We start from the raw sequence: 26,684 nt of genomic DNA, 5'->3' as shown, positions 1-26,684 counted from the left end.
CTTCATCTGGGAAAGTAACATTGCTTGAGGAGCTGGAGAACCACACAGCGGGCCGCGGCTCCCTCCCTTACAGTGTCCATCTTTGACTCCAGGTGTAAGAGTCCATCCCTGCATGTCCTTCCCTTCACTTCATAAACATTAAAAGGACCCCAGGTGCAGCCACCTTTGCAGCTGTGTCTTGGCACTTAGGCCTTCCAAGACTGCCCCCTGTGCTTAAGCAACTTTAGTGAGAAGGTTTCAAATAACTGCCCAGGAAGACTGTGACTGTGGTTTTTCTGTTTTAATTTACTGCTCGTCAGATTTAAAAAATAATAAATAAACAAATCAAGGATGTTAAAAGAGGATGAAACCCCAAACTGGAGGCTGCTGGTGCCTTGTCTTTCTGATAGGGCTGAGGGGTCCCTCCCAGCTCCTCTGAGGTCCAGGTGGGTTTGGCGGTGGGAGATGTTTCTCAAGGGGAAAATAAAACTAAAACCCAACATCAGGCAATGGTCATTCACGGTCGACTGGCAGACACACAACCCACAGAGGCTGACATCCAAGTCTCAACAGGAGTTTCCAAGAAGAGGGACCCGTCCTGCTCTTCTCAAGTATTGCAGAAGCTTTGAGAAAAAGCTACTCATTGCACATGGTGTGCAGCAACACACGCTGCCAGGCTTCGGGAGCAGGATCACAAGCAGTCCCTGCACAGAGCCACTTGTCCTTTCCGGTAATCGCGGCATGGGCAGAGGCGTCGGTACTTGGTGCTGTAGCCGGCGCAGCTGTAGAGCAGCGGTTCCTTCTGGAGGTAGCACTCCCGGACGTTCTCGGCCACAGCTGGGTACAGGTGGTTCATCTCGTACTCGGTGCTGTCGCAGGCGATGTTAAGCCTGGTGAACAAACACACACAGCTGAGTTTCACTGCAGGCAACTATGTCCCATTCTTGCTCGAGGGGATGGATCCATGTTTAACTGGATGGGGGGCGGCGGGGGGAGCAACTACTCTTGTGGTGAGGCGAAGGGTTTGGGATTTTAACCCTATTCTATCCTTTACAGAACTTCTCACAGAGCCTCCTGCTTAGAAAGTCACAGCACTTGTTAGCCTTGCTCATTAAAACAATATGCTTGATTCACGTACGGTTTACACTGTAAGCACATGTACACTACGTGTGACATAAGTTACCTGTCCTGTCAGCACATGAGAACAGCATGGCTCAAGCAGCTCCATCGTGAAATGTATGTGCTCAGCATGACCCATGCGTGAAATCTGTGTGACCTATGTGAACCGCAGGCAAAACCTAAACGGCTGGCCCCAAAGTCATGCGATGAGCCACCTCCCATTCTCAGATGGGCATGCAGGCTCCCTACTGATTTCACTTCGGCTCTGGAGGGCAGTCCTCTGACATGAGGCACATGCAGATCCACATCTCACATCTGTGTGGGTCTCACAGCTGGAAGGGACTGGCTATCAGAACAGGGACAAGCCAGCATCAGCAAGCACCTCTGGAAGGGCAACAGCAGGAGAAAGGCACTGAAGAGAAGTCTCAACCAGCCTCCTGCTTCTTCCAGCCCATGCTCACACCTGCAGGTGGTGCTGGAAGGCTGGCATCTCCTCTGGTCAGCGCAAGGCTGCTGGGTATTTCCAGATACTTTCCATCTCTAATAAATGCTGATCTGAACTAGTGAATCCGAACCAGCCATTTCCCTAAAACGGCGGTTTGGGGGGGGGAGTAGGCGAGGAGCGAGTGGAATGCGAGCTCCAGCTCTAATTTATCATATAAAAATGTCACTAGGACTCAAATTGCCTGCCTGACCAGCGTGACAGAAATGGTAATGCTTGCATTTTAATTGTCCACCGCGCAGCACGGAATCGGCTGGCAGATTTATGCTCTATTAAAACTTCACTGCTGTGAGCTCAAAATGTACTTTTATAGAGAAAGATATAAAAGCAGAGGGGGGGGGAGAGAAAGGTGCCTGAATAATCTAACATTTATTTTGCACCAGAAAGCCATTTGGGCACCGAGCACGGAAGCGACAGGCCTCTCCCCGTATTTCTAGCAGCCTGAGCCGGCTGCCTGGCCTACAAGGGGGCCGGCAACTGACCACATAAATGCAAAAAGGAGAACACAGCAAAACTCCAGACACCGAACAGGACACGCTGGCCTTCTAGGGCGAGAAGAGGCAGTGCTGTCTAGTGAGCAGAATCAGGGCTTGCGAGACGGGACACTTGGGTTCAACTTCTGTCCTGCTGCGGGATCGGTGTGTGGCCCAGGGGGCCAAATTGTTCCAAATAACACCCAATTGGGGCCACCTGCTTCAAAGGGAAACCATCTACTCACACTGAGACCCCTCCAGGGAGCTCTGTGCCACAGGGCTTTGAAACTCAGGCCACTTACTTACTGACTTACATAGGGGCCCCGAGGAAAATCTGTCTTGGAGTGGGATGCTGATCTCCCCAGCCTTTAGCTCTGGTTTTCAGAGACACTGAGCACCTACAGCTTTCGCTGACTCTGGCTAGCCCTGTGGTCACTCCGCCCTTTAAATTCTTTGTGCCTCAGTTTGTCCACCTGTAATGCATGTCAGAACAGGGACAAGCCAGCATCAGCAACCACCTCTGGAAGGGCAACAGTGGGAGAAAGGCACTGAAGAGAAGCGTCAACCAGCTTCCTGTTTTTGATGGGGCTGGTGCCATTCTCCTGGCCAGAAGGAGTATTGAGAGAGCCAAGGAATTCATTTCTGAGCTCCACAGACTGGGGGGCAGTAGAAGAGTATTGGTATCAGCCCATCAAGGAAGAGAGAGAGGAGAAGGGGGGGAAAAGCAAAACTTACTGGAGAAACACGTCCTTTTTGTTGAGGAACTTGAAGAACGTTGGCTCGCAGACCAGCCCATGCTCCTGACAGGTCTCGGTGCAGGCCCTCCGCACCTCAGACACCCACACCTGCATGGAGTTCATGGGAGGCCAGGCCTGGGGGCTGCTGCTGGCATTGCGTGCCCACATCAGGTGGCTGGCATTGGGCAACAGGGTGAAGGGGCTCAGAGAGCTTTGCATAGCATGGCTGCCGGGCTTTGCTGATAGAGAAGCAGCAGCTCCAGCACAAAAATCCTGGCAGGAGAGAAAAGCCTAGGTCAGCGAGTATGGTGGGAGGGGAAGGGTTAACCCCTGGGCGGGGAAGAGCTTCCAGAAACACCATTTTTTTTTTACACTGCAGCTGGGTCTACAGGCAGCTGCCTGCAGCTCAGTGATAAATCATTCAGGCCCACTCCACCAGCCCAAAGGTGATGCCTAAGGGACTCCACAGGCTGAGTATCTATGACTCAGACACGGTTAATGACTCCAGTCCTGACCTGGTGGAGCTGTGGCCCTCGCTTGCAGCAGGGAGATCAAAGGGCTGTCTCCACGCTGCTGGCACAGGCAATGCTTCTCTTCTGGCACTGCTGGGTTCCCAAGCAGCTCCCTGCCAATAGATTCCCAAGACAGGGGTGCAGGAGCCACATACAGCAAAGAGAAATATTTGCTGGGGTGTTTAACTCATCCCCCAGGTTTCTTTCAGATGCACACAGCTCTGCTTGGGCTCTGGAGCTAACCCAGGGTCCCACAGACGGAGGGCCCCTAAGTCCCCAGGCTTCGTGTCAGAACTAGAAGGTGTCCCTCATCCCTGAGCAACTCCCTACCTTGCCCCCCCTGCCAGGAATGGCTCACACAACTGTTGTGCATGCTCCCTGCCCCTATCCCTGGGTCTGCTAACATACTTTGAAATAGAAGCAGCACTTTGCAGCCCAAGCCCTGGTCAGAAATGACTCAATACAGCAACAACAGAAGGAGCTGTAGGCCTGGGCGACTACCTGAGAAGCTCAAGGAACTCTCACTTTTACAGTTCTCATTGTGACGGTACCAGACTCTAGGCAGAGCATATGACCCTCATTTTTCATGAACACTAAATCCACCATCAGAACCAAGAAAACAACAGCAGAGACCACCCCCCTACCAGGTAACTGGCTGCCAAGGGAGTAACTGAGTGGGCATCAAGGCTCAAGCAAGTGTGTACACCCTGGTGGGATGGGGCACGGGTCACTGACCTGGTGCTGAATATAAGCGTGAATCCGCTCCAGCATTCCCTCACAGGTGTATTCATAGGGCAGGTAAGGGTCCACCTGTAGAAAGGAAACAATAGGACACAGGCATAAGCAAGCAGAGAAAGGTTATTCCCCTCCCCTCGGCCGAGGGCTTTCTGCTGTCCATCACCTACATTGAGGCCTGTGTTGCCTGTAATCCCAATACTCAAATACTCTCACAGCCATTTACTAATGACTTTACATGCTTCCATCCACAGTGCCAGGAATGGCAAAAACCTCATGTCCAGGCACATTCTCCATACTGGGAATAGTGAATGCTGGGTATAAAATGGGCAAATGCCAACAAGTCCATAAAACTGCCTTGTTGCTTGCACCAAAGATCGGCAACGATTGATGGTGATGGCACAAGATCTGGTCCCCAGGGGTAGCAGTGGGGCATGAAAAGGATCACTTTGCTCCAGAATGAATTCAGCCATTCTTCTTCATAAGTGACATGTTTGGAAAACAAAATTGTTTGGGGTGAATTCAAAACCTTTGCTGTGATGAAATAGAAACAGTTCGTTTTGGAATGGACTTTTCTGTTCTCTAGCTTATCAGTTTAAACCCACTAGGAAAAGAAGAATTCATTTGGACAAGGGGCACGTCTGTCTGCTCAAAATGGTTTGATCTTTTTTAAAAAACAAAACCCCAGTAGAAATCGACACGTCTGATTTTGACGAATCAGCGTTTTCCAGTGGCAAAATGTCGGTCAGGAAATCTCTGAGTGGTGCTGCTTAGCAAGTCTCCAGTGTCTCTCATCCAGGGATGTTTAATTCAGGAGTGTGTTGCACCATTATCACAGTCTGCTGTTTGGATACATGCATGAACTTGGCTTCTAGCCTGCCTCTTAGACAGAGTTTTCTTGGGCATTTGCCCAGTATCCTCAGGGATGCTGGTGATCATCATGTTGGACCTGTCAGGAATGTTCAGAAGGAAACATCAGCAGATGCAAGCAGCCATCTGTTACCAGGAGGCATGTGGATGAAGCGGGAACTTGAAAGACAGGAACCCCAACAACAGACGGGAACAGCAGAACAAGTGGCTCTTAATGAGACATCGTCATGTCTTCCCTTCCTTTTTTTCTACAGGATCAGAGCTCGTAATGTGGCACTTAAGATTCAAAACAAATCCTGGGAATTAACAGCATGTGTTTGTAGTCCTTTCTACACCCAGCAAAAGTCCTTAAACTTGTCCCGTTGACAATACCAATGCTCCTTCGGATGACAAGCTCGTAAGAATCTGTGCACGGGCCTGAAGGGGAGACGTCAGGACACCACTGGTTTTGATCAGCCCGTTAGTAATTAATGGGAGCATGATAGATTCATAAGTTTTCTATCACTATGGCTGTGACCGCTGCTTAGCAGACTGAGCTTAATTGTCTCACGGTTTCCTTGCCCTCCCTTGCATCTGTTTGTTGTTAGCCACCTGTTGTCTCTCACTGCAAACATTTCTGGGTGAGGGCTGATCTTTTTTTCATTAACCAATTGCACAATGTTATATCATGGCACCCATTACTGGAGCATCTCAGGATTTTAGGAACAACAGTAATACTTGTAGTTGCTAAGCATTTTGCAACAGGGATTTCATTGGAACAATGGTCTTTATTTATTTTTTTTAAGTAAAAAAACTCCTGCAAAATATTGGTGACTTTAGCACCCAAGGTAATCAGGTTTTCACAATGTTTTTTACTGATTTGTTTTTTGGTCTAACACAGACTTTGTTTTCTCACTGAAAACTGGGGTTTTGACACCTTAATTACAAGCATTACAGAAAATTAAATAGGTCTATCACAACCCTACCAAACAACATTTTTCATGGTACTAGCACTACCAGTCATCATTGTCATAGTCATCGCCAGGTTCATTCTGGACTTCCCTTTTCTATTTTAGCAAAAATGTTCAACTGAAAATGTAAGAAAAGACTGGCAAATATGATAAGCTATGGCAGGAATGGAAGAAAATCTGGGAAATAAAGATAATCTTGGATACAAAGAATCATAGACTCATAGAAAATTAGGGTTGGAGGTCACATCTAGTCTAACCCCCTGCTCAAAGCAGGACCAGCCCCAACTACATCATCCCAGATAAGGCTTTGTCTAGCTGGGAAAGAAAAGAAATCTAAGCTCAAGACCCCTTATCTTTTGCTTTGCTGGGATCTTGTGATATGGGTGTCATAACAGCTCTGCATAAACTAGAAATTTGCTCAGCTATAAAAAAAAACCTCCCAAATGCTCAGATACAAACATACAAGCAAGCTCCAGTGGCATAAAGAACCAAGAAAAGACTGTCTGAAAGGAGAAAGGTTTAAATAGGCACTAAGAGGTGAACAATTTTCTCCCAGGAAGTAAAGATCCAATTACTATAGAGCAAAGGATCCAGACTGAGCACGACACTGGACAATAAGGGCAATCCTTGATGTTACAGATGTGGGGGACAGACCCAGGAATTGAAGAGTAGGGTGTGTGCGTGTGCAAAACCTAGAAATTTAAAACATTACATAGCAGAGCAAGACTACTATATATGCAACAGAGGTGCTCAAGAATCAAGCCTATTTGGACCCAATGAGTGGGCACAAAAGATAAGCTAGTTATTTGATGGCTTATGTGAAATGATTTTGGCAGGTATTAGCCCAGTTTCTGGTGTCCATAACAAAAAAACACTACAAATACTAGCAAGAATTTGGCAACCCTGCAGGAAGGCTTAGGAGAAGTGCCAAGATTTCACAGATCTCAAAGACTAGGCTATCCTGCCATCTGGACGGGGTAGGAGGAGGTAACCTGTGCTGGAAGGTAGCTTTTCTGGTTGATAGGCATGGCCCATGTTCTCTGTGGAACAGGGACTTGAACATTAGTGCTGTCAAGGGAGCATCTCCCACCACCACTAAGTTAAAAGGAAAACAATGAAATCTCCCACTTCTGGCACCGGTTAGGTGCTCTACTTTGAGAAAATGACCCCCTCAGATGGCCTTGAAGAAAGTGTGCAGAGCAGTTGTAAGGGAAAAAAAGTCATAGTTTCATAGCTTCAAGTCAAGGTGGATAATGAATCGATTTCCACTTCCCCCCGGCAGGCTCCAACGCTAGCTGGTTGGATGCAGCAGTGTCCTCGCTGCTCTGCACTTGCTACCTCCCAAACCAGAAGTGATACAGCCACATCAGTATGGTACCGCAAACAGGCTAAATGGCACCATCACTCAGTGGTGCGAACCAGACTGCCCAAACTACTGTATGGACAGGGCTATGCTGCTTCCTGTTTAGAGGGCAACGCATGCAGAGCTGAGACACAGGTCTGTGGTGCCCCTCCTGGGATGATGAGTCCAATCTCTTCAGTCACAGCCTTTTCCTTTCAAAGGAAAGGATGTCAGCTCTCCTTACCTGCTGGCATCCACTGTCCCCGGCCCCATCACATCTGGACTTCCCAACTCCTATTTCTTCCTATGTGTGATTTGTCCTTTCCCCCTTTTCCTTTGACTTGGAGATGCCAAGTCAGAACAATGGGATAAATTATTGCTACCTGGAGGGGTAAACATGCTAGCAGCAACTGCACTGGCCCATAAGCTTTCCCAATAATGGGCTAAGTCCTTGGAGGGACTGAGCATCTGGCAGTTCCCTTTGACCTTGGTAGGACTTGAGGGCACTTTGTAGAATGGGAAATCATGCTGGTGGGAAATCCAGCGGGATCAGCACCTTTTTAGAAAAAAATCTCCAAACAATGGTTATTCAAGATGCTCAGGGCCTGTCAGGACCTAGCCTCATCTATTTACTTTTACTGTTGTGCAAGAGTGATATTGTAGCTGTGATGGTCCAGAAACTATGTGAAAGGCAAGCGTTTCTTAGGGCGATAACTTTTACTGGGCCAACTAAATAGTTGGGAGAAAGTTAGACAAGCTTTTGAATGCAGAACAGTCTGTTTTGAGTTTCTGATCACAAGCAGCCAGCCACAGCACAGTGAAACACAGCAGAAGGGAGGGGTAAGAGAAAATCTGAAGAGTAGCAGGCACAATTAGCAGGAGAAAGAAAGCTGATTACTGGAAGATCATGGCTGTCAAAAGAGAGGAAAGAATTCAGGAGTTGGGTAAAATATAATGCACCACAAAGCCAATATCAATGTTTAGCCGTTGTTTCTTAGTGTCCAGGCAGCTTATGAATTTTTGTTCCCGAATTCAGTGCAATCTTTGCATTCTCCTATGCCTGAGGAAGGGCACGTGTGCCCGAAAGCTTGCAAATAAAGAAAAATGTTTTTTGCAACGGTCTAGTCGGTCTAATAAAAGATATCACCTCTAGCACACTGACTGCTTGTACTTTTAGACCAACACGGCTACATGCTTTGTCTTTATTCCCGAGTTCACCTTTTAGAGGTGTTAGATAGATTTCCCCTGAGCAAGAAGATAGTGAGGTCAGAGAGCGTGGTTGCTCTGTGAGATGCATGCTCCAGTGGTGCATGTATGTCTCCGTTCTTTATATTTTTTTTCTGTGAGAGTTCATTCTGGTGTGAAGTTGCTGTTTAGTTTCACCCACGCAGATGCCATGAGGTCTCTTGGTGCATTGGATCAGGTATATCACATTTGGGGAAAGCCATGTGCAGGAACCATGAATTCTGATTGTTTTGTTGTGGGGGCCATTGATGGCAGTGGCACAGGAGATGCGCTGACAGAATAAGCGCTTCTTGCCAAGGCAAAGCTGTGTCCCACTTGATGTCTGTTGGGCAGTGGAGAATTTGCTTCTGATGATGAGTTGGACAAGGTTAGGGGGCTGTTTGAAAGCCAGGAGCAAAGGGGCTGGGAATATTTCTCTCAAGGTCTGATCTTTGTTCAGTATAGGCTGTAGTTTGGTGCGTCTTCTGATCAGTTCTGATCCAACTACATGGGGGAAACTAAACAGCAACCATGCAACGGAACAAACTCTCACAGAAAAAATGCAAAGTACAGAGACATACACACCATTAGGAGCAATCACTTCCTCTGTGACCTCACTATCCTTGTACTCAAGGGAAATCTACCTAACACCTGTAAAAGGTGAACTTGGGAACAAAAATACATACGCTGGTTGGACACTAAGAGTCAAGGACTAAACACTAACTAAACCAAACCAGGTTTATGGCACATTATAGTTTACCCAATTCCTGAATTCTCTCCACACAGGAAAGGTAAGAATGACCCTTCTCCCTTTTGATAGCGTTGACCTCCCAGTAATCAGCTTCTTTTCTTTTGCTAACTGTATGTCTGCTGTGTCTGAGAATTTTTCTTACACCTCCCCCCGTAAGGTTTTTCACTATGTTGTGCCTAGCTTCCTATGATCAGAGACCTATGGAAGAATGCCTTGCATATGAAAGCTTGTGTAACTTTATCCCAACCATTTGGTTTGTCAATAAAAGATATCACCCTAAGATATCGTCCTTGCTTCTCACATTTATTTTTACTGGCAGATGTTCCAGGCCAAATCACAACCTCTTCTGCATGGATGCACCAGAGAGTTGGAGGATATAAGGAGACTATTCTCCCCTACACAAGCAAGACAGCAGAATCCCCAGCTGGTGCTCAGAATAGGTTCAGAGAAAAGCTACCAAGCCAACCAAAACATCAACAGTCTCTGGGAGGGGACATGGTATGCCCATCTAGGGGCTATGCCCAACTTGTAGCCTATACTGCAAGTCTACTGAATATCATTGTCCAGTAACATTATGATGCACAGATATTTTATATTGAACTCTCTGATCTGGCAGAATCACTGTTCTACTCTGAAAGGAAACTCAAGTCCAGACAATTTTAAGAGGCAAAAAAGCCTACTGCTAATAAGACAGGCAAGGTTCTTTGAGTAGATGTGATATCTTTTATTAGACCAACTGAGTAGTTGGAAAAAGGTCTTTGCAGGCTTTCAGGCGCAATCTCCCTTCTTCAGGCACAGGGAGTCTCTGCTGTTCTGTGACTCCAAGGAATGAGAGAAGCTAGAAGTGTGACAGGAGGTCAGTGAGAATGTAAATAGGTAAAAATTAGGGGGGAAAAAAAGGTAGAGCAGGGAAGGGAGGGGAAAAGAAAGTTTTTTTGTGTGGGGGGGGAGCCAAAAGTGAGTAAAGAGTAAAGAGGCTGTCTGTGAAAAAGGAAATAGCTGGAAATTAGGAAGACAAAGGGCAGAAAAGTAGGGGATGAGAGGGGAGAAAAGGGGTGGCGGGGGAAGACAAGTGTAGGTATTGCTAATAAAGCATTCAAACCAGCCTGGAGACCCCAGGAGTCTCCAGTGTACTCATCTATTACCTAGCAATGAAAGTGCCATCTGGCCAGGTGCTCCAGCACTGTGCATGAAAAAAGCATCCTTCCGAGTTAGTGCACTCAGACAGGTGGCCTAAAAACAATAATTCCATTGATGGCAGAGAAGGACTTCATGGAGACCACATCAGGGCCATGGGTTGGTCATGGGGGCAAGACCTGAGTCAAATAACAGGTGCTCTGATGACTGGCTCAGCTCTTCCAGCTCCTATAGACCTACTTTCTTATAAGGCAGACATTCCCAACCACCGGGCCATGGCCTGGTATGGGGCTGCAAAGGGTTGGCTGCCAGGTTGTGGCGCAAGCTTTAACCGCCTGCCTGCCCCGGCTTAGACCCATCTGTCCACCCGGGTGAGTGGCTTCCACTGCCAGCAGTCACGTGCGGGGTAAAGGTGGGTAGGCAGCCCTGGGAGGGAGGCAGCCAGCTCTGTGCACCCTGTCCTGCTCCCACCACCATGGTTGTGCCCAGCAAGGTGCTGCTCGCGCAGCAGGTGCCAGGGCCTGGGCTGGGCAGGACCCCTTAGCCCCGCCTGTGGCTGGGAGCAGGGGGATGTGGACAGGGAAATGTCCAAGGTGGGGAGGCGGCTCCGCTGCTTGCTCCAAGGGAAGGCAGCGGAGCCCCTTCTTCCCAGGGGGCCCCTGCTGGGTCCCCCCAGGCCACCGTCTGCACAGCCCCCACCCCTGCAGGGTCCCCCGGTGCCTGTGGCTGCGGTGCCCCAGCCTGATCTGATTCTCACAACCTCCCAGGTAAAAAAATACATTTAAATATGTAAATTAAACACAAATGTCTAAATTAGATTGTTTCTATACCCAGTCCGCTAAATTTCTTTGACTGAGTTTGCCGATCCACAGTATAAAAAAGGTTGGGAACCCCTGTTATAAAGGTACTGTGTGGCCAGTTGGGATAAATGACAGAAGGACTCAGGAAATAGGTGGGACCCAGTGCAAGGCAGAAAGGATTGCCAACACGGTACCTCGGAGGAAAGATCTGTGTCTCACCCCCAGCTTTGCAAGCAATAAATCACTTCCCTCCTCCTTTGCTACTTCCCACTCCTGCAACCTTTGGGAAAATTAAAAAAAAGCCTAATAGAGACTCATTGGATATTTAGCATCCGGAGCTTAAGCTTTATTGCACCACAAAAGATGCGCTGTATGTAAAATGGGCACTCTGCTGAGACCGATTAGCATTTAAATGGAAGATATGAATAGCTGTAAAAGTGAGAAAGGCTAAAGAAAGTGTGTGGGGGGAAAAGCGGAAGGCTCAAGATGTCAGGGCACAGAGGAATAAAGGGTTTCTATTGCAAGTTTGGAAGGAGACCAGGCACTATATGAAATTACTCACCACCAATAGCCCTGCAGCTGGCACTGTGCCAACCTCCTCATGATTAATGCAGTAAACATCGTCAGCACTCGAACCTGCTTTGTTGATCTTCCCTTATTGCGCTGAATCCCACTCCATCCCACTGAGTCACTTTTCTCATTATCTCCGAGTTCTTCATCTGCTGTGACTTGCGGCTTGACTTCTTCCTATTTGTTTTTTCGCCCTGATTAGCACTACACTAAACCCACCAGCCGCCACTCCAGATTGGCCTTTCTCTGCTTAAAACCAAAGGGACAGTATTTAATAGTTGTCATTAGTGGGGGATTAAATGTGACTGAACAGATCAACAGACAAGCCAGGAGCTCACAGGCCTGCCTTACATGGCACCATCCCCCTGGCATCCCTCAGGCAACCAAAGGGCTGGCCTTAGCAATGAAAACCATACTTCTTGGGCTGGAGTTTTACCAGGGCAAAGGCTGAAAGGACAGTGATGAGACCCTCCTGTGGGAAGGCAGGACAAGGGGTACCTCACACTGGGTGACATACTGGGTGCCCAAGGGATACTTCACGCTAGCTTTCAAAATAAGTAAGACTGTTTTGGGGAGACCATGGCTAAGGCGGCTTGGGCTATTTCATTCAGATACAATTGTTTCTTTTAATGAGAACTACCTTATTGTCATCAGAACAGAAATGTCTGTTTTTTACGACTTTCATGGTAGGAAGGTGGGGTCATCCAAAAAAACCTAAAGTCCAGGAAACTGAAACCGGTTGGCTGAAAAAGCGCCCTCTTTATCATTTTTGGAAGGAAACTCCAAACAACTTTCAAGGAAAAATTTGGACCAAAAAAATGAAAATATTTGTATTTCCACAAAAGTCTTCCAGAGGTCATGTCCTGGCCCAAAGCTCCTCTTCCCAGGAGCCCTGTGACCTTCAGCACCCCATAAACAGCTTCACGTACTCCCTGCCTGTTAAAGACACCTTTCTGCAATTCCTCACTCTCATTTGCAAGGCTTTCTGCTGTACCTGGAAAGAGCATTTCCCTCTCTCTGCTCATGTTGGATTTTATATTTGGGGACAGAGGCAATTTTTTCTTTAAAAATGTGACAGGTCAGGATAACAGCACAGGGAAGTGAGGGGTTGCGTATAGTTGCAGCGACTAGAGGAAGTGCCAGCTTCTTCTCTTCCTATCTGTCATGGTCCTTCAACCCCAAGATGGAAGGAACTCCTCTGTGGTCAGAAGGCATCTCAGGGCAATGTCTACAGCCTGGCGCTCCCCAGGCTGAAGACATAGGCCCTGCCTACTCGCATGCTCTCCATATGCACCCAGGTCTGCAAACCAGTGGAGCAGACTGCTCAAAAAGACCTGAGAATGAACTCCAATATCAGCACTAGGACATCAACATGAACGTCTTGCATATGAAAGCTTGTGTAACTTTATCCCAACCATTTAGTTGGTCAATAAAAGATATCACCCTAAGATATCATCCTTGCTTCTCACATTCCTAACATAGGAACTAGGCTGAGACTCACCGGACATTCATTTCACAGATGCTGCCATATGGAGCTGCGGCCAGGCCCAAGTGGGTGACCTAGAGATGATAAAGTCTCTTCTCTCCTACTACTGACTCCCTGAGCCCCTTCTTGGTAGCTCTAATAGAGTGGAAGCCAACTTTCTTCCTTGTCCATGCACTGTCAAGCACTGAGCCCTAGAAACTGCGGTGATTGCTATATTGGGAGTGCTTAGGCAGAGAGAAGTGATACATGTCATGAGACCAGTGGAAACAGGAACAAACAAGTCAAGAATGTCCCATGTAATTCATAAGCACATGGTCATACGAGGCCCTAAGTCAATTCTCCCCCATAACACGCATGTGACTCTCAAAGCAGAAGCTGTTTGGCCAGCTGGACCCTGGGATGTGAGATCCATTACAAGACAAAGGGCAATGGTGCAGAGGAGGCCTTTGGAAGAGGGTGGGTGCTGGGATGAAACTAATGTATTTTTGACAGCTCTGAGGCTGTGTGATTTCTGACACCCCACCTCCACATTCCCGTCTGCTATTTATAAACAGCATTCAGCTCCTGCTCTCTGGGTAGGTGCTATCATTTACATGAATGATGTATTTTTAGCATGGATTATGAAACACTGCTGTTCTGATGGATGCTTCAGTCTACTTCGTTTTGCATCAGTGGGCTCACGGCAGAGGAAGGGTGTGCTGTTATGCCTCTTTCGCTTAAAAAGGTACCCTCACATTCTGAAATGTCCAGCTACCTGGTACAATCCCCTCACCACTACCTGGACTTACACCTGACCACATATAAGCTCATTTGTTACCTGCTCAGTACACACATACCACGAACGCGGTTCTGTCTCTTGGACCTGTCTTTTAACGGTTGTTCAGACACTACAGCGATAGGGCCATAAACGATGTAGATAGACAGACAGATGCTCTACATATGAGATATGTTGCTTCTCTACTTCCAAGCAGATAGACAATGATTTTACCCACTTGGAATAACATCACAACCCTTGCAGCACTGCCAACTGATTCTAGAAGTCCCATATCTGGGAGGAAATACATTTCAGTCCTGGACCTATTGATTTTCTGGCATTCACATGTCATTCCTGACCCAGGATCATACAGGGAGACATCATCTCTGCAAACAATATGCAAGTGCCTCAATGGTGAAAGCAGCACATCTTTTGGGGGAAATGTAGCAGGGTAGCAATGCTGTACCCTACACCTGGAATGCACCTCTGTAGGGGTGGAGTCGCATACAGCTAATGGATTCTAAACAAAGAAATATTTTTGTTTAAAAACATTCCCTCAGCTTTGCCGATGGGAAACTTCAGAATTCTTCTTCTTCTTTTGAAGTACTTGTCAAGTCAAAGCTCCAAAGACTCAGCCTGTTGAGAAGATACCTCTAAGCAACTTCCTGCCATAAATATCCTGCTCTGAGATCTCAGCGAGACTAGAAATTACACCCATTATATCTAATTACAGGTGCATGCAGTAATCAGTTTCGACATAATGACAGGAGCTGATCCTGCCCATGAATTATTGAGCTCGCCCTGGTTTGACTTGAGAACTTTGATAAAAGAATCTGATGGGTGCTCTGCCAGTTCTTTACACAGCTGTTCCTTTCTCCTAGCAAGCCCTGCCTGTCTGCTTGACTGTCTATTGGCAGAATGCTATCAGTACGTTATCTGGGGCAGAGCTAGGGGAGACAGAATATTCCCTCTTTAATCTTGGCAGTGGCAGGGAAGCTCAGTTGCGTCTTACTACTACTGTTCTGGTAGCACCCAGAGCCCCTACTCCATTAAGATCAGGGACCTATTGAGGTAAGCATTGGACAGTCAATTCTACAGGACAGTCCCTACCTGAAAAATGCTCACAGTCTAAAAGACAAGTTGCAATCAGTGAATGAAAGATGAGACCCAAGTGAGGTCTGGGAGAGAAGGAATGAGGGCCAACATATTTTTTCTCTTCCTGATCATGCATTTCTAACAAGGAATGGGATAGTTTCAGGGTTTCTCAATGGGATGCAGAACCTTTCCCCTTTGCTGTAGGTGGTGAGCTGGAATGTGCCCAGGCTGCCTACATCCAACGAGTTGGGTAGTTTTATCCCAGGGCCCAGTGGATGTGCCCATGTAACAAGGGGAGCTAACACAATTGCTCACTGTCCACTGCCAGGCGGACTTAAAAGGGCCTAGGACCTCTCTACCATGACCAAGGTGTGCTATGCAGGCAGGTTTGCTCTGCTGTCACTAGAATCATAGACTGAACCTTCTTCAAGCAAAGTTCAGGTGCCACTGCAGCCTGCTCTCTAATTTTCCCCTGGAGCTCTCAGATGTTACTTGGTCCCTCCAGGTTTCTCCCCTGCTAATTATGGCAAAATCTAGCCTTACGACTCTACTTCTGATGGGCATGTGAAGCAGCGGACATTCATATTCTCCCAGGAGGACAGCAGGAAGATGAAGGAAAGTGATGCACTGAAGCCAACGTTGACAGGAGGTGATAAGGAATTTGATGGGGATCCCAAGGGCATAATCCCACCCTTCTTTATGCTTTTGGGAGCCCAGTTGAGGGCAATGGAGGTACAAGGGTGTAAGTCAAAGCAGGAAGGCTGCACCCAGCAGCTTTTTCCCCTTTACAGGCAGCGCATCCTTCTCACAAGTGCTGGCATTCCCGCAGTCAGGAGCATCGCTAACAAGGCTGTCAAGAGGAGGCCGGGCCTGTCAGATTTTAATTAAACTATTATCTTCAAGAAATTGGCATGTTGCTATGGTCCTGACCACAAGATCTGAATTCTAAACACAAGAGAAAATAAATAGAGAGAGAGAGAGGGGAAAAGAGAAAACAGAAGCCCAAGGGAGGATGGATAACAGATGGGGCACCATGGTTTATGCAGAGGAGACAAGTGCTTCAAATAAAGAAGACAAGAGGAAGCAGAGAAGTCGCACTGGCAGTGGGTTAAGGGAGAGGGCATATAGATGGAGGTCACCAGAGATGATCAGAATGGCAATGCAGGATAAGAGGAAACACCGCCTTCAAGAAACTATTCTTATTCCCAATCAAAGCCTCACTTCTCACTGCAATGAACAGATGGTGAAGTGTTGACATAAGGCATCAAAAACCACCAGCAAGAGTTACTGTGATGGACTGCAGAAGAGGATCAGAAATGAGCAAGATTTCTTTGTTGTTCTTGGTGTGGGATACAAATCTGCCCAGTTATAAAGGAGGACAAGTGGAAAGGAGATCTGATGAATTCCTAGGACAAAGTCCCTTCAGCGTTTCCTCGGTGCTGTCAGACTTCCTTTGCCGGCTGTGTGGAGGCAGAGTTCTCACAATCGGCCCATTACAAGTGGATTATATGGAAGGGGAGGTGGCCTCAATCTGTATGGGACTATGTTGTGACTAGATGGCTGCAGTGGTGGGTTCTTTCTTTGAAATATATCTTTAAAGATTTTCCACCTGCCCCTGCCATTGAGCGTGGTGAAATGATGTAAGCAGCCACGAGGCTGGGCCCCTGTGGAAACCACCTTTTCAGGGATATTACAAGACCACCACCATCGGTTCTGGGAAGAGACAAGAGGAGATGCATGACTGAGCCATCATCACTGATTCCCCGATGTGACTACTGAATGCTAGCCAGTAGCCACACTGCTCTCAGGACACAGCCATGCACAGTACCATAGAAAGTTCATGTGTTGAGGGCTGTCATGGATCACGCCTGCCTCCAGCATGTTAGCATACTGTGAAATATAACCAAGTACAGCCCCCGGGGAAAGCAGCTGTAAGGTACTTTTTGGGCCTTGTCAGACACCCAACAGCCACAGGTCAGGAGTGGCATAGAGAACAGTGAATATGTGGCATTCTTTTGACCATCACCTGGTGAAAGGTGAATGCAATACTATGAATTTCCTTGATGATTTTCTCAGATCTCCAAAAGAGCTCAGCAATCAATGTTCCCCCAGCCTCCTTTGAAAGACCAAAAGTGGCACCTATGCTCTCTTGAAAGTCTGTCTACTCAGCGGTGCTAAATGGGTCCTTCACCACCATGAGCATCATTCCCAGCACAACAGCCCCGTCGTGCCGCACCTCTAGAACCAACAGCGTACAGACACATGCTGGGAGCACTGATTTCACCACACCCTACCACAGCACAGGTCCCCTCACCGCCACAGCACAGGATTGCCAGTGTCTGTACTGGGTTGCATATGCTGATGGAGCAGAACACAAGATTTCCAGTTCCAGTTATGGGGCAGATCCCAGTGCAGGGCGCTAAGCCTCAAAATCTTAAGGACACCAATTCAATGCCAGAACAGGTAGGATTTCTCTGACCATGCATAGCCTCTTTGGGCTTTGCAACACCTGGGTTTAGGATGGTCCCATCCACAATTTCTGAAATAAGCCTTCCACATGGATTTTTGTATGACCCCTATGCTACAAGTTCTGTGGGGCACGGCCTGAGGAGCTAGCTGCAGTTATCCTCAGTGTGTCGGGAATGTGCAGTTGTTTCGTGTAGGCTTTGCAAAGGGGCTGCAGGACCGTGATGAATGAGGTCCACTGTGGTCAGGGGAGGCTCTGAGCAGTACCACAGGGATAAACTTGGAGAGCACAGGATCACAGAAAAGCAGGGCTGGAAGGGACCTCAAAAGGTCATCAAGTCCAGCCCCCTGCACAGGGCAGGATCATCCCTGACTAGACCAGCTTAGCCAAGTCTGTCTAACCGTCTGTTCCAAGCTTCCAAGGATGGAGACTCCACAATTTCTCTAACTAGCCTGTTCCAGTGTTTGGTCACCCTCATGGTCATAAAGTTTCTCCTCATCTCCAACCTAAATTTCCCCTGCTGAAGGGGAAATCCACAGGGGGCGAGGTTGTCTTCAGCGGGAATCACAACAGCAAAGGGAAGAAAAAAAATTGCACTCAAAAGAACAGTAATAATAATAATAATAATAATAATAAAAATCCAAACATTATCAGACAAATAAGTAGAAAAGTAATACAATTGTCTAACAGCATGAAACAGCAGGCTGGGGATATTTTAACCAGCTATTTTCACTGCGATGCTTAATATGCCACTTTCCCAAGCATAGCCAGAAATGTATAATTTCCCATTATATTCCTGTATGTTTGACTTTAATATAATGAAGGCTTCTCCCTTCACTACACCAGAATATTGGGTCTATTAAATTGCTTGTGTGGGAACTATTTTTGACAAAGAAAAAACTGAAGCCCAAGTAAATGACCTCAAAAGAAAACCTCTTTCCTTCTCTCGCCTCTAACCTCCAGGCAATGGATATAATTCATCATAGCAACAATTCTTCCAGCCTCACCTTTCCCAGTGGGCTGTAATTTGTCTCGTTTTTCTTTCTTCTGGGCTGTGTGCAACTGCACAGTGATTTCATTCCCAGGGTGTGTGGTGCTTGGTGTCTCTACCACTTGAATCTTTTATTATAAATAGGGCAGGAATCATTGGAGGCAATAAGCAATTGGGAAAACAAGAATCTGGCCAGACTGGGGAATGGTCAGACATCTAGGGCTGGTTCCAGACTTTTGATTGCTGGCCTGTTGGGTTTAGGTGGGTGAGGGGTGCATCAGGGGGAATTTCCTTCTGCATCTCAGCAGTACAGAAAACTTGCCTGAACTGAGAAGTAACCCATCATCAACTAAGCTTGGGTTCAAGCTAAAATTCAAATATCTCTCCAGAGAACAAAGGGTCCATTTCCAGGCCAATCTAGACCAACTGGTGTTTTTGGGATGAGGTTGCTATCTGAATCTCACCTCATTTATTTGCAGCATGTGCGCAAGTGCAGTCATCAAAAGGACTGCATCTGGTTTGGTCAGAGTGCAAACACACTAGCAATTGAAGGACAGCGTCAGTGAGTGTTTGTTCAACAGTGGTACCTAGGTTCTCCCTGTACCATTCTGGTAACATTATTGCTTTGCCTGCTTGCATGGGTATGGTACACCCTATAGATGGTAGATGCACCAAAGTATCATCTTGATAGAAACCAAGGCGGAGAACAGATTGTACTGGTGGTAATGCTTTGTAGCTAAAATGCACTACAGCACTGCTGGCAGTAGACATTGCTTCAGGATCTAGTTCCTATGTATTTAAGAAAACAAAGCTAACAACACTATCACAGCAGTGTCACCTGGCAACTTCTAACATTACAACCTCAGAGTAAGGGTCAGAGCAGATCTTTGCCATAGTAGACATGGTGACGGGGCTGTGGGAGCTCTCGAACAGCAGGTAACCCACGGCTGTACTACTCTACATGCTAGCTATGGACAAACTGTGTCACTGGACAGGGGATAGCTCCTCTCAAATCTCTATACTGAGGTGGGACAGTCATTCAGAAAGGCCTTAGATTTTACAGTGGGGCTAAATCTGCATACGTGTGCTGAGAGACTAGTCTAGTGCATGAGCACCAAGTAGTTATTGGAGCAGCTCACAGCTAAAACGACATTTGACACTTTTCTGATATTAACTTTCTGTTGGAACAATTGCTGTAAGTTGCCTTCAAGTGGTTACACAGCCATGAATGGGAGTGGAGGCTGTGCACGCCAACATGAGTCAAAGAGGAGACACAAGATAATCTTGTATTAAAACGTGAGACACGCTGAAAACATCTGCAAACTCATTAGACAGGCAGAACCCTTTAATACAGGGTGTCTCCCCTTTTGACATTAAGATCTTTACCAGATTGATGCTCCTAAAATGGACCCTTCCTGCATGCCCATCAGAATCCTTCATACTCATTCCCATTGTGCTTCAGCATCTGACGCTCTTGAAAGCTCTTCTCTCTACACACACACACACCAGTTGTTTTAGGAGGACCTGAGGCCAACGACTTAAGAAAATCCACTTCCATGGAAAATCCAACATAGGCCTTGAGGCATCTTTTGGCTTCCTGAGTCATTTGAGGCACAGCCTGGAGAAAGCCTTGAAACTTGTGGCAACACTTGGGTGACAACTGTTTTTTCTCGGTTCATTGACAGTTACACAAAGTTTGTTTCAGGTTAACCCAACATGAACATGGCTCACAAGATGCATCCATTTCAGTTCAGCTTAAACATTTGGTTCGACTAACATGCAACGTTTCTTTTCAAATTCCTAAGTTGTTGGGGGCTTTTTAAATATATTTTTAATCAATTTGAAGGAAATTTTGAAACCCCCCAAAAAAGGACACATATTTCACGGTAACAGGCACATTTTCAAAACGTTTGGGTGTCATCAAATCTGTATTTTTCCCAAAAAGGTGTAGTTAAAAAATTTCACCCAGCTCTAGTCATGACCAGGGTTCCAATTTTCCATTCACTATGGAAAACCTTGGAAAAACTCAGAATCTGTGTTTTTCCACAACCTGTTGAAAGCGCAGCGAACGGCGCCATTTCTGCTCTCTCTTATTTTTGCCACGGTGTTTGCCTCTCGGCCAGTCGGTGATGGGAGGTTTGCCATTGATTGGCCGAGTTGGGAAACACTGTGGGAAAAAATAAAAGAGGGCAGAAATGGCGCTGCTGTCTGTGGGATGCTGCCGTGCTTTCCGTAGGTTGTGGAAAAACATAGATTTTTGTGTTTTTTAAATGGAGTTTTTTTGCTTTATTCCCCAGTGGAAAACTAGATCCCTGGTCATGACTCTCATCCTGCAAAAAGCAACCCTCAGCAATTCAGCCAGGCTGAGGACCTAATCGCCTTCTCCTCCTCCCTGCCACTGGATTTTGTTTTCATTTCCTGCTGCAGCCAACATTATTTTAAAGACAAAACACCAGGGGATTCCCATAGCAAAAGCCCATAATAAGGCTTTTAAGCTAGGTCAATTTTTAGGCCCAATTGCTCTGACAGCATCGCTAATAAACTAGCCTTTTAAAAAATAAATGGAAGTTGCTTTACATTCTCTCCCTGTTTCCAGGGGGTTTATACAACATCTTTAAAAAAGGAGCGCTAATGTGTTAAAGGATTAGCCTAATCAGTCACTTCCCAACAGAAAAAAATGACTTGCCTCTGGAGTCGTTGCACTTTAAAAAATAATATTGTGGCATTAGCTGCTGTTTTTAGTCTTCTCATGATTCAGGATCTGATGTAAAACCATCTCAGGTCAATGGGAGGGTTTCTGTGTACTTGGCTTTAGACACTTAAGACAAGTCCTAGGATCCAGATTGCTAGCCATGAAGGCTAAATATCTCTTGCCATAGGACAGATTCAGGTCAGGCCAGGAAAAACTTACCTCGTGCTTTGCTGAAGCTTTATTCCTCTTTAGGCCCTAATACAACAAACCAAATAAGTCAGTCTTTCAGCAGAAGCTTAACTCTTGTGGAAGTCAGGTTACTTAAATACGTGCCCACCTGCTTTGCTGCAACAGGGCCTTAGATGGATCTCATGTGGCTGAGAGCAAGGGGGGACTTCAGTCTCCAGGGCTTTTTTTCAACCTTTGACATCTTTCTGAGGTAGCTGTCAAAGTGATCTCCAGTAACGGTGGTTGTTTTTGAGCTCTGAGGATACTCAGGGACAGACCCAGAGATTTCATCTGGGGAGTCCAAGCAGGTCTGCAAGGGATGCGCCCATTTGTGCATGATGTCTACACGCAGCATTTCCTGGCACCATGGGGACATTTGGGGTGGGGGTGAGGGGGTCAGCTGATTCCTCACCTCGTCCCCTCCTTGGGGACACTTCTCCACTCATGGCTAAGCTGTGAGGCGCCATATTCTTCCACAGAAATCACTAGCTATTGAGCCTTAAACCAAGAATAACTCTTAATAAAGATTTAGGTTAGAAGTAAACTGAGCACATAGCTGGGAAATGCTGTGGTTTAGACAAGATTGTACCTTCAGCAATAAGAAGGAAAGGAAGAAAATGGTCGGCGATTGAAAGAATTGCTCGACTACAATCATGGATTCCACACTTTGAAGAGTTCACTAGGTCTCTTGCAATCCAGAGCATTCGGCAAATTCTACATCCTACATGCTAAGAGCGAGCTTAACCTCAGAGGTCACCGTTATCATCGGCAGAGCTCCCGAGGAGCTGCAGGTGTTCAATGCTCTGAATATCAGACCCTAAATTTCTCTTTATGTCCACTGCAGATATCATGCTGGGAGCTCCCAGAAAATGACATCGCATTGGGGTGAATGCAGAGCAGATTTGGATCCTTCACCTTAACTCCCCTGCATTAGCTGTAAATAGGTTACTGATACTTTGTGCTAGATTTATAGAAGCGCTGATTTTATCTTTGCTTTCCCCTTCTGTTAGGTGATTAGTTATTTAAGACATGGACTTAAGCAAAGAGGGAAGAATCTTATAAGAGTGACCCTGAGTGGCATTTGCAAGAACAACTTATATAGCCTCAGGGAGAGAACCTATAAACCTGAACTAATATACTGGCAACATAAAGGTTAATTTGGTAGCAGCTCGTTTTAAATGAAATCCAGATCTCAATGAACTCAACTCAATAACAAATCTCATGTTGACTTCAAAGAGGTTCACACTTCACCCTTTATTTTTAAGCTACCATCTAATATGAAATACCCAAGTTCTCTTGTTTGGCTCAGTAGATAATGGCGGTACCCTACCTGTACTTGGAATGCAAATGAAAAGTACTGTAGCTCACTAATTTAGCAGGACATAGTGACCAGCTTCTTGTGAAGAGTTTCATGAATCCATTTATTTTACAGTGTGAAGACAAAAGGTAGCAATTCAAAGTCATCTGTGTGACTTCGGAATCGAAGTCCATTTTTCATAGGCGACTCAGGCACTTAGGCTGTGTCTATATCAGTGATTCTCAACCAGGTGCTATGATACTGGAGGATGCCCTGAGAGCCTTTCAAGAGTGCTGCAGCATGCCATGCAGTGCTATCCCTGTTAGGTGGGCAAATGTGGTTTACAACATAAACCCAGAGATCTTGAATAAGAATCCATAGAGATAAAAACATTCTGACCTGCTGTGGTCTTTCTGCGTCTAAAAAAAGATGTTGGATTTCTCCCGGGACAGTCTTTTATCTTAGGATCTTACAGATGGTCAAGGTCATCATCCCATGTTAATTGCATATAAAGCACTTGAATTAGCACTTTGCCTCGGGACAATAATGGCTAATTCAAGTTAATTGCCATTCAAGATGCATGGGTAAATGTATAAGTACTGAGTACATGGGGGCCTGAGGGCATTGAGAAGAAGAGTGTAGGGTGACCACCTGTCCCCAATTGAGCAGGACAGTCCCAAAATGGGAACATCAAGTCCCAGTCCTAGGCTGCATAACTCTGGGACAGCATTCGTCCCGGATTCCCATTATTGTGCAGGAATCCGGGTTTTTTGTTCACTGTGGAAAAATGCAGGAAGCGGCAGGTTTCCCCTAGCAGGCTGGCAGAGTTCCAGTGTGCAAAGGGCTGCTGGTGCTGGGAACAGGACACAGGGGATGCCCCATGCATGTGTGTATGCACACACATACACGTGACCAGTAATACAGCCCCAAGCAGTGGTGGAGAGCAGCTTCCCCAGCTGCCTGCAGGTAAGTCTATGGGGAGGGGTGGGGGGAGCAGATTGAGGCCCCCACGGTGAGGGAGGAAGTGGGGCAGGGGCTGGGCCTGGAGGAGCTGCCCAGCCAGGGCAGTGCATGGGGCCTGTGGCCGGGAGTGGGACAGAGCTACGGGCAGCTCATCCGTGAGGAGGTAGGCAAGGCAGCTCCCTGCCTGTGTGCACATTCCCAGGGAGAGGGGCATGAGGAGCATGTGCCCCCCAGATTTGTGAATAGGGCAGATGCAGGCTGCCAACTGCAGGCTTGGGGCTCCCTGCCCTGCTGCCCTCCCTCTGGGAGCCCCATGCTGGCTGTGGCACCATAGCAAGACACCCCATGCCCACCTGGCAGTAGTGGGGGCGGAGGCACAGAGTTGTGCCCCCCACTGCTGCTGGGTGGGCAGAGGGTGCCTTGCCATGGTGGTACAACCGGCACAGGGCTCCTGATGGGAGGGCAGCAGGATGGGCAGCCTGCATCCGACCCTACCCTCGTGGGCTTGACTTGGCTCTGCTCTGGCCATGCTCCCAGGGAAGTGGGTGGGGGGGCATCATCTTAGGCCCTTAACCTTCAGGCCAGTTTTACTGTCTTATCTGCAAGTCTGGCATGTAGAGAGCAGGGAGCAGGTAGGTAAGACATGCTTCTCAGCAGCTGTCTTGACAACATTGTGGAAGCAGTACAGATATACACTCCGTGACAAACCTTTGTACATTTAAACGTCCCCTGCCTCCTGATACAAGGCCAAGATGTCATTCTCATTTACCAGTGAAAAAAATGAGAGTTAGCAGTGATCTAAATGAGAGGAGAAATGGCCCTTGGGTTTGGAAGCTAAGACAAGTCATGCACTCCCCTTTTGGAACGGGTCATACCGCATGGCAGTGCAAGGCTTCACTATTCCTTCTTTGCTCTTTCTCAAAAAGCTGCAAGTCAGTTCAATGCTCAGAAACATGAGGGGCCCACAGCACTAGCACAAGCTTCCTTCAGACAGGCAGTCAAGGTGCCTGTGTCCTGCCCTGCAGCCCTGTCTGCTACATCCAGCCTCAGCCACGTGCAGCTCTGCCAGGACACCTGAATCCCTGCCCTGTGATACCATCTTTTTGTGGCCTACCTGGCTCCCCCTGAGCATGTGACTCCCAAACCACAGCTAAAGGTTTATTCTGGTCTTGGGCCTCTCAACTAAGCCATGATGTGGAACGGCCAGAGGCATAACAGCCAGTGTCTGAGCCCAGGCCAGCAAGGGCAGCAACTGCCATGTATGTGCCCTCTCTAAGTGGATGCCCACAGCTGGTGGGTGCCCACTGCTCGTTGCACTACTGGAAGTGGTTTACGAGCCACCTGTGGATGAAAGGTGATCAAACTCAATGCTTGTTAGGGACTTTGACAAGGCACGGACACCGCTGGCTTGACTCTGCATTACCCTGAAATCTGCATTGTCCTTTACATCAGTGCAGTCTGAGCACAGAGCAGATATAAACCACTCCCAGATCAGGAGAGCAGCACTTCATGTCCACTGTGTGTGAGCGTCACTAACTAAATAAGGATCAGGGTGCCAGGGAATCAGAGCCCGCATTCCAAAAAAACCCCAAAGACTACTACACTAAACCCATATCCCATGCATTTAACTATTCAGAAAGGAAAGGACTATCTATTACTGTCCTTCTGCAGAGAGGTAAGACCTCTTACATGGCTGGATGGAGAGGTGGTTGTTCTTTTTTAGAGCCCATGGTTTGCTGCTGACTCTGCACGGCTGCTGGAAAGACGTGACCTCCATTAAGCTATTATGCTACATGCAGGGAATGCGATGCAGGTAGCCTTTAAACACCAGCTCAGCAGCTGTACTCCCCTCTCTTTGGGAACATCTCACCAGCACAGATGGTGCCCGGTCAATCAATGCCATTTGCTGCAATTTTCGGTGACAGCTGGGTAGGCAGCCCAGAGGCAGGGACATAATTATTTTTAATTTAATTTTAACAGAGATTCTGCTATGGATGCACAAAAATGACAAATATCTCTATAAGGTGGCTCACTATGTTCTTTGCAATCTTCTGGAAGAACAGAGATGAGGCCAGACCAAAGCAAGCTGTGCCCTTTGAATCTGCATAAACAGTTACCAAGGAGCTCACTTCCAACAAGCTGTCATATGGAGACCAGCAGCTCTGCTTCCATGGCTAGTGGTGTCACAATGCCAGCTAGTTGTCAGCTCCAGAGCAAGGGAAGACCACTTGTATGTGTGCTAATTCCAAGACAAGTGCTGACTACAGGGTAGCCCTTTCTGCTGTTCTCTGGAGCACTGTTTATGGGTCTACATATCAATGGTTTGCAGTAAGTTAGATGCTTTAGCTTCTAAACCAATTGTTCTCAACCTTTTTTGGACTTGAGGTACCCCCCCGATGGACTCAAGGCACTCTCCTCCATAACTCTGTAAACTGAGTAGCACTCAGTTTCAAAACCTGGCCTATTTATTACAGTGCTTACACCTCCTTGAAGAGAGGCTGAGGGATTGGCCAGGCAGGGACAAGCCTAATCCTGGACTTATCTGCTTATATCCACATACCTTGCTTAGCTCCACACACTTCATGGCACCCTTCAAAGGATCTCAGGCCACCCTAAGGTGCCTCAGCACCCTGGTTGAGAATCACTGCTCTAAACACATGATGGAAGGTTTATTTCTGTTCCCTGGGGCCCTTCCCAAATACTTAGACCAGTCTTTTAGTTTTTAGTCTTTTATTGGTGCATTTAGTTACCTCAGATAGTACACTTCATTCTCTTCCTACTCATCTCACCTTATCTCTTCCTTGTTCAGTCTTTCCCAGTACTATAGACACATCAACCTAGTAATAAGCAACATAATGAAGATGTATCTATGCCCTTCTTTTTAAGAGCCTGCTAGAAGGCTTTTCTCATGACCCTTGTTTAGAAATTGTTCCCATGGTGGGATAGGGGCATAAAGGGGAACCCAACTATTCCCACTGGCTTCACAGGGTTGCGGGTAGGGTCGTCCACT

At 47.1% G+C, this 26,684-nt stretch overlaps 1 protein-coding gene across 2 annotated transcripts in view; it reads right to left on the bottom strand.

Annotated features, from left to right (window-relative positions):
- Positions 1 to 272: 272 nt before the first annotated feature.
- MGAT5B (mannosyl (alpha-1,6-)-glycoprotein beta-1,6-N-acetyl-glucosaminyltransferase, isozyme B) overlaps positions 273 to 26,684 on the bottom strand; it is a 183,375-nt gene continuing 156,963 nt past the window's right edge. For both annotated transcript variants that reach the window (XM_025197428.1, XM_025197429.1), the window contains 3 exons: positions 4,058 to 4,132; positions 2,809 to 3,083; positions 273 to 869 (listed from right to left, as the gene is read on the bottom strand). In XM_025197428.1, coding sequence (XP_025053213.1) covers positions 671 to 869; positions 2,809 to 3,083; positions 4,058 to 4,132 — 549 coding nt within the window. In that variant the 3' untranslated portion in view covers positions 273 to 670. The remainder of the gene's footprint in view (positions 870 to 2,808; positions 3,084 to 4,057; positions 4,133 to 26,684) is intronic.

The sequence above is a fragment of the Alligator sinensis genome, unplaced genomic scaffold, assembly GCF_000455745.1.
Source record: "Alligator sinensis unplaced genomic scaffold, ASM45574v1 scaffold400_1, whole genome shotgun sequence".
Lineage (NCBI taxonomy): Eukaryota > Metazoa > Chordata > Crocodylia > Alligatoridae > Alligator > Alligator sinensis.
Note: the sequence above shows the minus strand (reverse complement) of the source record. Positions and strands in the feature narration are given on the sequence as shown.